This window comes from Synchiropus splendidus, chromosome 8 (assembly GCF_027744825.2).
Source record: "Synchiropus splendidus isolate RoL2022-P1 chromosome 8, RoL_Sspl_1.0, whole genome shotgun sequence".
In the NCBI taxonomy this organism is placed as follows: domain Eukaryota; kingdom Metazoa; phylum Chordata; class Actinopteri; order Syngnathiformes; family Callionymidae; genus Synchiropus; species Synchiropus splendidus.
In genome coordinates this window covers 6,591,223-6,606,387 of record NC_071341.1, presented here as the reverse complement: position 1 = coordinate 6,606,387, position 15,165 = coordinate 6,591,223, and the positions used below count along the sequence as shown (strand labels likewise).

General features: G+C 43.1%; 1 protein-coding gene across 1 annotated transcript; it reads left to right on the top strand.

Annotated features, from left to right (window-relative positions):
• Positions 1-3: 3 nt before the first annotated feature.
• LOC128763397 (alpha-2-macroglobulin-like) lies at positions 4-13,592 on the top strand. The gene is made up of 35 exons (XM_053872160.1): positions 4-197; positions 267-447; positions 543-699; positions 1,270-1,322; positions 1,627-1,647; positions 2,684-2,852; positions 2,918-3,002; positions 3,076-3,181; positions 3,516-3,633; positions 3,717-3,826; positions 3,944-4,111; positions 4,842-5,069; positions 5,195-5,258; positions 5,335-5,480; positions 6,066-6,215; positions 6,507-6,635; positions 6,724-6,811; positions 6,897-7,023; positions 7,205-7,430; positions 8,291-8,417; positions 8,559-8,680; positions 8,754-8,805; positions 10,062-10,145; positions 10,257-10,433; positions 10,746-10,821; positions 11,049-11,205; positions 11,270-11,344; positions 11,454-11,616; positions 11,755-11,942; positions 12,230-12,442; positions 12,520-12,638; positions 12,714-12,804; positions 12,878-12,946; positions 13,022-13,127; positions 13,447-13,592. Exons 1-35 carry the CDS (start codon positions 112-114, stop codon positions 13,488-13,490), a joined length of 4,275 nt encoding a protein of 1,424 aa, XP_053728135.1. The 5' UTR covers positions 4-111; the 3' UTR covers positions 13,491-13,592.
• Positions 13,593-15,165: the final 1,573 nt, after the last annotated feature.

Genomic DNA, 15,165 nt, shown 5'->3' with positions numbered 1-15,165 from the left:
CAGCTGTTTGTTTAAGGCCTCAGGGGGTGGATGGTGATCAAGAGGTGGGACGTTCTTTGACCACAGATGTTATTCAGCGGATGCCGAATCTGAGGATCGTCCCACTCAGCCATGGGTCGTCTCTGGATTCAGTCATGGACCGGAACACTGTGTGTGCTCCTGAGCTGGGTGTGCTTTGGTCAGATAGAGGCAGGACCGTAAGTAACGGAGTATAATTTGTTTTTCCAGATAGTTACATATCATTACGTGCTTTGTTACTGTTTTAGGCAGTACATGGTCGCCATACCTGCGGTTCTTGAAGCGGGAGCCACAAACAGATTCTGCATCAACCTCATGCAGCCCAACGAGACTCTGCAGATGAGAGTCACTCTACAGTCACATGAGAAAAACACCATCCTCTTCTTAGGTACAACGGACATTGAATATCAGAAATGTGTCGACTTCAAGGTCAGAGCTCAAAATGTGACACCTTTTCTTGTGTTTTTCTTTGGTTGTTTATTTATTTTATTGTTGGATTTTTGAGATTTTTTTTTTTTTCATAGGCTCCTGTCGTGGCGGACGAGGCGGTGAAAATGTTGGAGACTGTGGTCCAGGGAAAAACCTTTTACTCCAGAGAAGTGAGGAAAGTCAAGATCAAATCATACAAACCTGTGACGTTCATCCAGACGGACAAGCCGCTGTACCTCCCTGGACAGACAGGTAGACTCGGCCTGAAAATTATTCCTACCATATGACCGAAAACATTCTATTTTAGATTCTTCATTGACAAAAGATATTATTCTTGTAATTCCTTTGTATCCTATGTCTTATGTCTGTGAGAACAGAACAACACATTTTCCCGCTATTTATAATCTTCTGGAAAGACGCTTTAAGTCGTTTTAATTGTTACTTAACAAAAGAGTTTATACCATGAGAACATCATGAGATAACCACAGAAAACAAAATAACAAATGTTTTCCCGAGATTGTGCCAGGGGTATGAATCATTTTCAAGCAAGTGAACGTGTGCAGGACAGAAAATGACGTTAACAGTGATAAGCATGTGGAGCAAAGAGAATTTCAACCCTTTTCGATGTGATTTAAATGTTGATGTTGCAAAGAAGAAGTCAACACCATGGCCATCACAGGGCTAAACAGGAATCCAAATATTAAAATATTTCCATGAAAAGATTTGGGATAGAGGAAAATTATAAAATTTTTGGATCAATACAATTGGAAGGAAGCAGGAGAACATCGTTTTCTGATCATTTTCAACAACATTTTCTTTTAGTGTACTTCCGAGTTGTCTCCATGGACATCAAGTTTAGACCCGCTAAACAGATGGTGAGTGGCTCGGCTGTTGATATCTCTTTAAATTCACAAACTGTCTGTAATGTTCATGCAATCTATGTAATGCAGAGCTCAATATGACTGTCCTGGTTATCCTGAGTTTGCACCCACCGTCTCCTGAAGTAAATCTGTGAGGAGGTTCACTCTGGTGCAGGTTTTCTGTTTAACCAATCAGGTGTTGGCTGAAACAAGCCGCACCAGAGTGACAGAGCAGTAACTCTGAATCTTGTGAATCTGCTTCTGTGTAGCCATAACACGGATTGATGTGACTCTTACATTGTGCCTTCTTCCATTTCAGTACCAAATCATCGAACTCCAGGTAAGACTGACATACATATATCATCGGCAGCTTCTTTAACACAGCGGTGTGGAGTTGGTGTGTGATAGGAGGGACTTGGCAGCACCAAGAAGCAATAAAACGAAAACGGAGGAACGAGAGTTACTAAGGAGGCAGCTGAGAGAAAACGTCACGCACAGAATTTGGAAATATAGGAGCACGAGAGAAGCGAGGGTCTAGAGAGTTTTCCGTGAGGACACGAAGCAACCATCTGGCGACACGAGCTGGAGCCGAGGGGTTGAAATCCATGCGAGCTTGATGAGCAAATAAATTATAGCCCTGTCGCTCAGAAAGCTGGGGAAAAACAAGGAAACGGAAACACAGAACCAAACAGGCAATGACTAAATAAAAGCACGAGAGAAAATGGAACACAACAGAAATGTGAGCAAAACACTCATCCACAGATGCGCAGTCAAAAACCAACAGGTAGAATAACAAGGCTTTTAGGGATTAAATTCTCGACATATGGTTTTTCTCACAAGCCTTAGAGATGACAGGACAGCAGAAAGTACGAGAGGCAAGGCAGAGGATTGACAGGTATGAGGTTTAATACAAATAAACGGCAGTGCCAATACTAATGGGATGCAGCCTAAAGTCAAACTGGGAACAGAATCAGTCTCCACCTGTGAATAAACAACAAAGTCGAGAATTGTCTAAAGTCTAAAACGGGAATGGAAATCGTCACCACCAGAGAATACGGCGGCCTCAAGTGGACAAAATGAAGTCTCACAATAGACGGATTCATGAGCCTTATCAGTTTAAGAAAGGATTTGTCATAATTGCCTAAGAAGTGACCCAGGTGCAGATGATTGCAGGCTGACAGAAGGCACGGACAACAAGATTAAATTAAGTTACAATAAACACAGACGACGAAGACAGGAACTGAAGGCGCCAGAGCCAAAACACGAACCGGAAAATACACAGAGGGACGAGGGAAAAATCTGCAACAAAAGAGAGGTGAATTAGATTCAATCTTCAAAAACAGGGAGAACTCAAACACAACTTCTGTTAATGCAAGGACTCCAACCGCAACCGCATTGGCCAGTGGCTGAACCAAACTGCAAGCGGCACAATACTGCAGCTCTCACACGCCTTGAACTCTGAGGCACGTGAAGGTTTCTACCGTCTAGTGGTGAGTACTGCTGACGGGCAGAGAACAGAACACAGCTTCAAGGTGGAAAAATATGGTACGTGATATTAAAGCCCTGAATTGATCCACAAACACTTTCTGACAAATATATTTTGTCTTCAGTTCTGCCGAAATTTGACGTAACATTAAAAGGATCCGATAAAGTCACCATCGTTCAGGACAGCTTCAGCTTTGATGTTTGTGGGAAGTAAGAACACTTCGTCTTGGTTCATGGTCGATGTGTGATGTGTGTGGAATACATCTCTTTTGTTTATGTTAAGGTACACATATGGACAACCTGTGCCTGGATCTGCCACGGTGAAAGTGTGTCGCCTTCCGAACCGTTACTTACTCGATGACATACCATGCCACGAGGAGACAAAACAGGTATTTCTCAAAAGAGATTTGTAAACTGAAAACACATTTTTTAAATATTTCAACATTTAATCTGGCAAATTACATTTTTTTCCCCTTTTTTGGATCTACATTGTTCCACTGGAGAGACAACTCACAACCACAAATGCTGCTATCATGTGTTCACATGACACGCTGGATGATCAATCCACACCACCAGTAGTCAATATATAACATTTTCAGAGAATATTTCATGAAACATTTTGGGTTGATTTCATTTTAATAATTTAATACTTAATACTTTAACTTAGACATGGACAACATTCTGCCGATTAAAACACCAGGTTCCACTTCATCTCCATTTCAGACTGACAAGACTGGCTGCGCTTCTTTTACTTTACAAATGTCAACGTTCACCAAACTGGCTGAAAAGGTTGTTCAAGAAGATATTGACATCAGAGCCAAGCTGGAAGAAGAGGGAACAGGCAAGTTTCTTTTCTAATTTGCTTGGTTTTTCTCTTTTCAGTTGAGTGTAATCAAGAACCTAAAATACACTCTCCTTCAACAGAAATTTCTCGACAAAAAGGCAAAAGATTAAAAATCTCTTATGCCATTGGAAAGTTGTCTTTTATTGACACGCCCAAGATTTTCCACCAGGGGTCACCCATTGAGGGAAAAGTGAGTCTCTCATCATGCTGACATTGGCTCCTTTGACATGGCTGAGCAAAAGTTTGAAAAGTCTGAATGAACCAGTATCCTGCCTGGTTTATTGACATTCTGCTCTGTGTCCAACAGGTAAAGGGTGTCTACTACAACAATACCCCCATGGCCAACGTGACCTTGTACTTGTTTGAGGGTGTAAGGCGGTCTTCACGCCATCTCCAGAATCTCACGACTGACCACGATGGTGTCGCCTCCTTCTCCATCAGCACAGACGACCGCAAACAGGACTTGCACCTCCATGTGAGTCACCAGTCTGACTGACAGTCGCGACGCTGGTGTTTCTACATTGTTTGACAGGTGGATGTTTTAACTTTTAATGGTAATTTTGGAGAGCTTGTCCATCTTGTAAAGCCAAAAGTAATTATTGTAATTTTATTGTGTTGTTTAGAAACTTGTAGATTGGTGGTTCAAATTTCATATCATATCATGTCTCATGTCACCTCATATGGCAGGCTCTGTTTATCTGTGGCTACAGACTGCTACTTCATAATGTTCGACACATATTTACTTTACCAGTGTTACTCAGTGACAGATTGAGATGTTGTTCCAGAGTTAGACCTGTAATCGTACTGAGCGCTGAGACGCCTAGCAACACATCCTCACTCCCTTGGTGTAATATATTGACATTGGGAATGTGGACGTTACGTGTTGATGCATTAGGCCTCCAGTAGAAACACGTCTCGCCATATCATGACTGCGTGGTCAGTGGGTCGAGCGAAAGAAAGATGGAGGTCGGGGTTAGGTGAAGCATGGCCTCAATAAGGAGCAGAGCCAAAAGTCTTTTAAAGCTCAGAGTTTTCTGTGAAAACAATCCTGACCTAAGGCATAGACCCATCTTTTTTTTGCCATATTGCATTTTTACACTGCAAAAGTAGAAGAAGTCAACACTGCGTCTTCAGAGCTTCAGAGGTGATACATACAATATTGAAATGTCACCTAATGTGTCATATTTCCATGCTCTTTAATACAGGTCAGCAGCACACCGTCTCTGTCCTCTCCTGGTCACAGAGTTCCATTCTATGAGTCAGGAGAAAAAACTGTGTCCATGTTTGGATCACCTTCCATGGACACAAAGTCTGTGAGTTCTCTGGAGGTTCAGAAGAAGAAAGAAGATATTCCGTGTGACCAGGACACAGATATCTCCGTCCACTACACCTTCGCTGGAGAAGCACAAGGCTCTGCGACTCTTGTATACCTGGTGAGTTAAGTTTTTTTCAGACATGTTATGAAGTTCATTTAAAAAATATATTTTCTATTGAATCTGTCCTTGGCATTGTTTTCATCATCATTTTTATTTGAGTGCGAAGTTCCCCTTTTTTCCAGGTGTTAGCCAGAGGAGCCATTGTCATGCAAGGAGCTAAGGAGGTAATGATTCCAAGTGCATCAGGTGAGAACATTGTATCTTGTTTGAAAGTGGACATAACCTCAGAGATACAAAAGTTACAGCTGTGTTCCTGTTGCAGTGGTTAAGGGTGAGATAACATTCCCGCTGAGCGTGACTGCAGACATGGCCCCTGTCGTCCAAGTTGTGGCTTATACGGTGCTTGCCAGTGAGACGGTGATAGCTGACAGTGAAGACTTCTCCACACAGAAATGCTTCAATAACAAGGTCAGTGAGTATAAAGCTTGGATTCTTTCATGCTTTTCATGCATTAACCACGAATGAATTAAAGTAATAAACATGGAATATTGGTTAGATTTAGCTTCGGAAGGAAATATTTGTATGTGACACTAGTGGTTGACAGGGGATACATGAACATACAGTATTTGTCAAATGGGGTGATGAGTGAGTATAGCTCCATGTGGGGCGTTAAAGGAACGCAAACAACAGTGAGGTTGTTGGCAGTATGTGATGAGAAGACAGCGTTCAACTAGTATCCCAGACTTGATAGGGGAGAAATCACTGAATTTCAAATCATCGAGCAACAGGGCAGTAGCCTGTCAGCTCATGGTCTCTGCCCTCACTCATTCAGGACTTGTTGTGGGGATCTACTTTGATTTAGGCCAATTGCTTTACAGAACACAGAAATCTGATGCGCAATAATAATATGTTATTATTATTATGATACAATTATTATACAACAAAGAATTGTCTTTGTTGTCATTCATTCGTTCAGTTGTTAGTCTGCTTATTTCTTTTTTTTTTGTCAAAGCTTCATTTTACATGTCTTGATTTCTATCACTTGATTTCCAGGCGTCCCTGAGGTTTTCCATGGTTTCACCTTTACCTGGAGAGCAGGGCAGCCTGCAAATGAAGGCCCAACCCCACTCACTCTGTGGTGTGAGCGCTGTTGACCAGAGCGTCCTCATCGAGAGACCCGGGGAGACTTTGGATGCAGACAAGGTTTTTATCATTTTTATAATATAATAAGCAACGCTCTAACACCAAGTGTCAAAATGTTGCTCGGCTGTATTAAAATATATCATCTCCACAGCCGGTCTTCCAGCTGAAAGTTCCAGTACCAGCTGTTTATACTTGCTGTGGAATAAAAGGACATTGTTACACCAGCAGCAACATTATTATTTTGAAGACATCCAGTCACACAGATTCTTTTCCACCCTCCTCTCCCGTTTTCGGCTGTGCCTTGCTTGAACATGTGTTCATCTAATTCATGTCATTCTACTTTCATGGAAGATCTTCAAATTGCTGCCTCTCACCAAAGCAAGCCACAGAGGCCCAGAGACCTGTCTGCCAGTGAGACCAAAGCGACCCATCTTACCTTACCCTGGCCCCGACAGGGACGATGCTTTCACAGTATTCCAGGTGCTCTTTTCACGCAGTGACGTACTGAAGTGTAACATGTATTTCTTCTGCTTCTACTTATTTGCATAATTTGTCTCTGGCTTTTTAGAACATAGGTCTGAAGATGGCAACAAATTTGTTCATCCGAATACCTCTGTGTATGTCATTTACAGGAAGAATGTATAACCGAGATCTTGGTGAGAAATTATATTGCAAGACCTTTTGTTGTGTTTATCTTTTACATTCCGTGGCCTCATGAAGGTTTCTATTTATTTGTTTTAGGCATTTTGTGGAAAAACAGTAGAATGCATTACATGGGATCAGGTCGCTATGGCGGCGGTTGGCCACCAATCGTGACTGTCCGTACTTTCTTCCCTGAGACGTGGCTATGGGACCTGGTGGAAGTTGGGTGAGCCTGGTTTGGATGATGTGTTCCATTGGTGTTTGAAGAGGCGACTGAGTTTAACAAATGTTTGACTGGTTAATACTGTGAGAGATGGAGCGCAGTATTCATTAAAATGTGTGGTACATGTGAGTCGTGACTGTGTGACCTTAGGGAACATCTGAAAACCAGCTCACTATCTCAACAGAGAGTCCGGTAGCACAGACATTCCAGTAACAGTCCCAGACACCATCACCACGTGGGAGACAGAGGCTTTCTGCTTGTCACCTGAGGGTTTCGGCCTGGCTCCTCGCGAAAAGTTGACCGTGTTCCAGCCTTTCTTTGTGGAGCTCTCTCTGCCCTACTCCATCATCCGAGGAGAAACCTTCGACCTGAAGGCCACCATCTTCAACTACATGGATAGTTGCATCATGGTAAATCACAACATTATTCCATTGAACTTTGTGTTTGCTTTAGCCATCTATCTGACTGAAAAAAATAAGCTGTTCGACCTCTTTGAAATACCTTTGACAATAATGTTAGCAGTTGGGCATTAAGTGTCCTCCGGCCATCTCTCAGATAAAAAGATACATTTGTAAACCTCAATATCATCTGCATCTGGCGACAAGATACAGTGCTGTGTCCATTACAAGCTTGTCTTTCAAAACTTTCAACACTTCACCAAAAAATCTCAGTCAGAAACACAAAAATTTGCAAATACAGCAACAGTCAAAACAGCTTCAGATCCATCATCCAACATCACGTGAACATTTTGTACGGCAAAAGCACACAAAACAGATAAATGCAATTGGAAATATTTCTCTTTCATGATCAGCCTGACCATATTATTTATTCCTCGTTCCTGATATATGAACAGTTCAACCTTACAAAAGATTGTACAAACATGTTTACATGTTCGCAAAAAGAAACACTTGTGCTAAAATGTGTATGAAATTACTGGATTTTACAAGCAATGGCGTGTGTTCAGGCATGATGCACACACCCAGGTGCAGAGATTGCTGCGAGGCAGAAGCATTCCAGTTTAAAAATTATTTTATACTTCATTCTTATATTGACAAAATATGAATGGATTCAGCACAGGCAGACCTGAACTGTCTGTCTCTGCTGCTTGTGATAAGGCCTTTTCTTGCACAATGTTGTGAGGACATATTGTAGTCTAATGTATCATTTTCAATGTCATTGCGGGTAACTTCTTCCACCTCCATCTTCATACATGACACCTCCATCATCATACATGACAAACCTCAAAAATCACTTCTTCCATCTTGACCAGATTGGTGCATATCCTTCACCTTCAACGGAATACACAGTCACTCCATACGTTGGTGTGGAGTACACGTCCTGTCTATGTGGCAACGAGCACAAGACTCTCCGCTGGGCTTTCTCCGCAAATTCTTTGGGTAAGTGATAATATGATTCATAAGATCATTGTAATCCTCTGTGGCCCACTAGCTGGCCTGCATTTTTCCCAGTGAAGTGGGGTTTCATATTTTCCCGGTCTGGGAAAAGGCATGTTTCAACCCTTTGCTGTGTTTCCATAGGACCTGTGAACATCACAGTCACTGCTGAAGCTGTGACTTCCCATACTTCCTGCAACAATGAGATTGTGAGTGTGCCTGAAAAGGGCCGTATTGATGTGGTCACACGGTCCCTCATTGTTAAGGTGAGCATTTGTGAATTGCCATGACCTTGCGGAAAATTGATTTTAAAACTCACTTGCGTTGCTTGTTCTCCAGGCTGAGGGAACTGAGATGACAGAGAACTTCAACTATCTCCTCTGCCCCAATGGTCAGTTCATCATGGAACTACAGTTCATGGAACTTGTCTGTTATTATACAGTAATATCTGGACTATAATCCGCTATGTTTTTCACACACTCAGAACCCTGCCGTTTAAGTAACGATACAGTGTCTGTATGGAGTTCAACCAAGCTTCATGCTGCCAAGATGTTGAGTCTTGCCTAAACCAACCAATTAAACCAATGGTAACTCAGATGATTTATCTCCATTAAAGCGCTCATGCTGTCTCATGTTTTTGTCTGTGCGTAGGCTTTTCACCACTGCCAGTGGCTGCAGCAGCCCAGAGCTCCAGGAGCACGAATTGAGCGCTTTAATGTCCAAAATACAACTCTGACTTCATTGGTCATATGGTCAATTTGCTTCTTTCCCCCGACTCTCACTGAATGCGATTTTGGAGTGGCACCGCTATGAAATTGCACCAAATGAGCCACCGAACTTGTGTGCTGGTCAAGTGGCAGTTGCGATGGTCATTCAAACAGGAATTAAGTCAAGAAATTTCAAAATATTGCTCTGAGATTTTAAATCACGTTTAACTTCAAAACATAATATGCACCGGTGCACATGCTCCGAACCCCCCTGTCTCTGCATTTAATGCCGATCGAGGATTTCCTATTAAGATTAACATTAATGAATATTTTCCATTTAAGTGTAAAGTTTAATCGAAAACAATAATAGCATGCTTTTTTTTTTGTTGTCAGGCTTGTGCACAGGCGTTTTGGAGGCCATTGTACTGTGAGCCTGTAAACATCTTCAGTCAAGAAAGTTGTCTGACTCGTTTAATTGTATGCTGTGTTCATGTAATGGCGGACCAGTATCAATATTTATATTTTCAGCTGCATTAATGTGATTGATTTATCTCAGCAAAGCAACGTCAGAGGATTACGCTAACTCTGTTTTTTTTTTAGCTGTCCTGAACTGCATGAGGGTTTTGTGAGTGCCGAGGTGTAGGTCGTGCAACACAAATAAATGCCTCATCAGATACCAAAATACATTTGGGCTGACTCGGTCAGAGAGTAAATTTTTCTCTTTAAACCCAAGGGAAATAAATGTGCTCCAACACAAGGTCACTCTTGATGGGGTGGGGGGAATGGCTGATGCTTGAGCAGCTTTAGGGGTCGATCTGTGCACTTGCTTGCTTGTCACAGAAAAGCCGGTTCATGTTTGTGTCCAAAGATGAAGGATAAGATGATGATTGTGTTGCAAACTACACTATACAAATTCTTTTAATGATTTTTGTGTCAATAGGAGGTGAACTGAAGGAGGAAGTTACTGTTCAACTTCCTGAGAATGTGATTGACGGATCTCTTCGTGCTGTGGTGTCTGTCCTTGGTAAATTCTTTAAACTCACTTGTGGATTGGTTAAACATTCACTTCGCGCATCATCTCAATATGTTTGTGATATTCGTGTGATTTTAAGCCTCATGAGCTCCTTCTGTGCAGGTGACATCCTGGGCAGGGCGATGCAAAACCTGGATGGTTTGTTGCGGATGCCGTACGGATGTGGGGAGCAGAACATGGCTCTGCTGGCACCAAACATCTACATCCTGCAGTACCTGTCAAACACCCAGCAGCTGAAGCCAGACATCAAGGAAAAAGCCACCAAGTTCCTGACCAGCGGTGAGACCAGTTATCTCTGTTGTAGGAGAAGAGAGGGGCACTTAATACTGAGAGCAGGTTGGATTTGGGGTCACAAGGTGATGTCAGTGATGATTCGCTGTTCTGGAGGTGATAGGACGTGCAAGGAACAAAGGTGAACTCAGGTCAAGACCTAGAGAGGAGGATGATAAATAAGTACTGGTGGTTTTTCATTTGAAGACACAGCTGTGGAAATCTTAAAAATAAACAACTGTATTCCAGCATGGGAGATCAGTCGACAGCCAGCAGGCTTTTTTTAGACATATGGTTGCTTATTTTTGTGTTGGGTGGCAGGATACCAGAGGCAATTGAACTACAAGCATCGCAACGGTGCGTACAGCACCTTTGGCACTGGAACTGGGAATACTTGGTGAGTCTCTCTCCCTACTTCTGCTCTACGTAGCTGGAAGTTCAGAATCAGAGGACCCACGGCAGTTGATGCTGTGGTCTCCAACATGTGTGGCAGGTCTGTTAAGATCACAGGTGACTCATGGGGGTACAACAGATATTGTGATTACAAATTAAAACTAAATTCGAATAAATAGGACATGACGTGAGAATTGTGTTGCCATCAGTGCCTCATGAATCTTTCATCAGGTTGACTGCATTTGTGGTGAGATCTTTCGCCAAAGCAAAGTCTTTCGTCTACATCGACCCTCAGAAGATTGAAGAGTCCAAGAATTGGCTGAAGAGCATGCAGAAGGAAAATGGCTGTTTCCAACAGTCTGGAAAACTCTTCAACAACAGGATGAAGGTGCCGTGTCACCGTGCTTGTCAGGTTATGGCAGACTGATGATGTTGGTGTGTTCTCCTCCCAGGGTGGAGTGTCTGATGAAGTGACTCTCAGTGCCTACATTACTGCTGCTTTCCTGGAGATCAATGCCAAAGAGGATGTAAGTGGTCCAGAGTGTGTGTCTGCATGCCTGCATGAATCCTGACCATGCTTTCACTCATGATTTAAAAAGTTATAAAACTTATTTTTCATGGTTTCATGTGCCACAGGAGGAGGCTGTGAAGAAGAGCCTCCTGTGCCTGAGGCAGTCCACCCATGACCACAGCAACACCTACACCACAGCTCTGATGGCTTATGTCTTCACCTTAGCGGGAGACGTCGAGACTCGCAATCTGTTGCTCCAACACCTTGACAAGGTCGCTGTCAGGGAGGGTGAGTGTTTCTCTGGTCATCTTCCACCTGACCTCATGATCTTTCATTTCGTGAGACTCTTTAGTTGGGAGGAAAATAATACTTTTATCAGTCAAGGACGTCAACTGTTCTAGAGGAATCTGGCCTCCTCTTCTGCAGGTGGTTTCCTCCACTGGGAGCAGGATGCCACTGACAAATCATCCTCTCTGTCTGTGGAGATAAGCTCCTACGTGCTGCTGGCCAGACTCAGCTCCTCTCCCTCCGCTGAAGATCTGGGCTACAGCAGCAGCATCGTCAGATGGCTGACAAGACAGCAGAACTACTATGGAGGTTTCTCCTCCACACAGGTAAAACCAAGAAGCCCTGGTGCGCACGCTTTATCCACACAACCTTTTCCAATGGTCAAGTTATGTACTGCTCCAAAAACTCTCTGTCAACTGTGATCTAGTTTAAAACCATTCAGGTGTGGCTGTAATTCAGAACATGTCAAACGATGCTGGCTCATGTCTGAAGTGAGAATATTTCTTTTGAGAGCCTCAGACGCTCCTGGCTGAGACTATTGAGAGTATGTTTTTTTGTTGTGCAGGAATGTATTTGAGTGTGTGACATCCTCTCAAGTGAATGTGTGTTGCAGGACACAGTGGTGGCCCTGCAGGCTCTGGCTCTCTACTCAACACTGGTTTTCAGTCCTGCTGGCTCCAGCTCTGTCACCTTCCAGTCTCCTGGAGGAGACTTGCTCTTTGAGGTGAACCAGGACAACAAGCTGCTTTACCAGGAGAAGATGCTGGAACATTGGTCAGGACAACACAACCTGGTGGTTAAGGGCACAGCCTGTGCGTCTGCCCAGGTACTGTCCCATCTTCTGACTTGATGTCTGTCAAAAAACTTGCTTTGAGTTTGAGCTGTTTTCTGTCTGTGTCCCAGCTTGCTGTCCATTACAATGTCCCGACGCCAGTTATCCCTTCCACCTTGAGAGTTTCAGTTGAAGTCTTGGATGAGTCCAACTCACTGAGATCGAAGCTCAAGCTGAGTCTGACGTCGCTGTAAGTGGCCACACTGAGCAGTGACTCTTCTCCGTTCAGCTGAGCAGCAACTTACGGCCCTCTGGTTCCTTCCAGGTATAATGGAGAGCAGAATTCCACCAACATGGTGATCACCGACATCAAATTGCTCTCAGGATTTTCTCCTGCTCCTGAAACTCTGAAGAATGTAAGCAGCAAGCACTTTTAGGTGTTCAATCTTTCCCACCTTCATTTCATGTTGGTATCAAATCTGTCGTCAGCTGAGACAGGCTCATCTGGTGGACCGTGTGGAGCACGAAGATGACCATGTCCTGATCTACTTGGAGGAGGTAAGGCAGACTCTCACAGGATCTGCTTCTCTCTCCTTGGCTGACTTGTAACTGTGTCATGCTCTGCTTCAACAGCTGCCCAAAGACATCCCCATCCACCACAGCCTGCATATCATACAGGACGTGCCAGTTGAGAACCTGAAGCCAGCAGTCGTGAAGATCTACGACTACTACCAGACAAGTACCAGACTTTTCATTTCACAATTTGACAATATATCTGGTCTAGAAACCTAGACTATATACTTTTACTAGATATATACTAGAAACATTCATTTAATCACAAACCTGTGAAAAGAAACCAAAAGCAACAAACAGTAGGATCAACAGACTCTCACGCAGCTGTGGGAGCACAGGTACAGGGAAAGAACTGTCTCATTGTTGAGGATCAGATTGGGGACTTGAGGTTGCTATCATCCATCAGCCTTCTCATAAACAGCTTTCTTTGTAGGTTTTGACAAAGGAGTTGTGTTATTTATTGATTTACTTCTTTTTTCTTTCAGGTGACGAGTTCAAAACGGAGTATACTTTCAAACGCGGTAATTAAACCACATTGAATATGTTTCTTTCACTGATGCCCCTCCATACCTCCAGGTAAAGTGAAGAATAATCTGTGTTCTTGTGCAGGTTAAACATCGAGTCCTCCACCCCTTTGTGCGACTCTACAGATAAACGCTCTGTAAATGCATTGTGAAATAGTTGGGAAATAAAAATCTGTGTCATCAGTGTTCACTGTGTGTTTGGTGTATTTTACAATTCACTTTCAGAACAGTCAGTTTTCTCTTGTGGCATTTCATATCAGCTTTTCCGTTTTGGGTGGGTGCTGATACACAATAGTACCACTGCTTCAGCTGATGTACTTATATCGCATACGTGTGTATAAATTTGTCAAGCGCTCATATTATTAAATATAATGCCACTGAAATACTAAAATACCACTCCAGCGCCACCTGCAGCCCGCTTTTAAATAAATCAAGGAAGTCTTCTCACACTTGGATTCATAGAAAAAGAAAGACAAGAAGACTGAGACGCTGACAGCGGAGTACCAGCCTCCAGCTCAGAGGTCGGGGAGGTCAAGCACTCAGACTCTCTGACAGCGAATTGGACCATTGTTTTGAGTAAATCCTTCGTCCAACCACCACCTTTAACTTCCATACAAGCTCAAGTCACAACACCGGGCATGTGAGTTCCTGAAAAGAGTCCTGAATTCTGATTGTGTTTTGCCTCAGAGGGGAAGATAAAGATGGAGAAACAAGGCTAGAAAGAATCTACAAGTTAAACTAGTGAGAGGGTAGAAATGGCAGCGGCTGCAATCACAATGGCCACAGTTAGATGCGCTCAAAAAGGACATTTGTGCTTGTTGAACAGCAGGAAAAAAAACCCTCAATGGTTTGGAAACACACACACACACACACACACCAACAAGAAACAACTAGCAAATTACCAAAAAAGTGTGCAAGTCCCATGTGATGCCACAAGCTGGAACTAGCAGCTTCTTAGGCTGATCACTGTTTGCAGGAGTGGTTCCAGCTGGGCGCCATTGCTGGAGTGAGGAAGTGACAGGGGAAAACAGGAAATCAACAAAATAAAACACTCAGAAAGGAAAGGTGACATGTATATGCTCACTGGCACCATTAGAACATCCAGCTGTCATGGTTCGGCATAGTAGCGCTTCTGCGTTTCTCCTCTGACACTGAAGCTTTTTCACCTGCATTCTAATGGATCCACCTCCAGTGACGTCACAAAGGCTTGTTTTCGATTTTCACTTTGATTCAACTTGAATTACACGTGCACCGATTTAGTGTTGTATTTCAACAGGACCACTTTCGTATGCCCACAATTTTTTGAGCGACTTACAAATCACAGAAGTCGCAGTGATCGAGCCACAATAAAAATTCAAAACAAATATTTAGTTATTTTAGGCAGCAGAAGTGAAAAATACTGAAAATGAGATGAGAACCCAAAATGCAATTAAACCTCAGCTATTTGTGTTCAATACCACTTGGTTTTGAGTTATGAGGTTCATGGTTAAGATAGAGGATTGAGGATTAAGGTAAGTAATTGGAATTCACCCTACGACAGATGAGGCGTCAGGTGTCTTACCGCTAGATAGATGAACATCTGCACCCAGCAGTTGATGTGCTTTGACTGACATTTCTCTCACATCATCCCACTGATGCTCCCCCAACTGCAACTGCCACAACACCCTGACAACAACACAT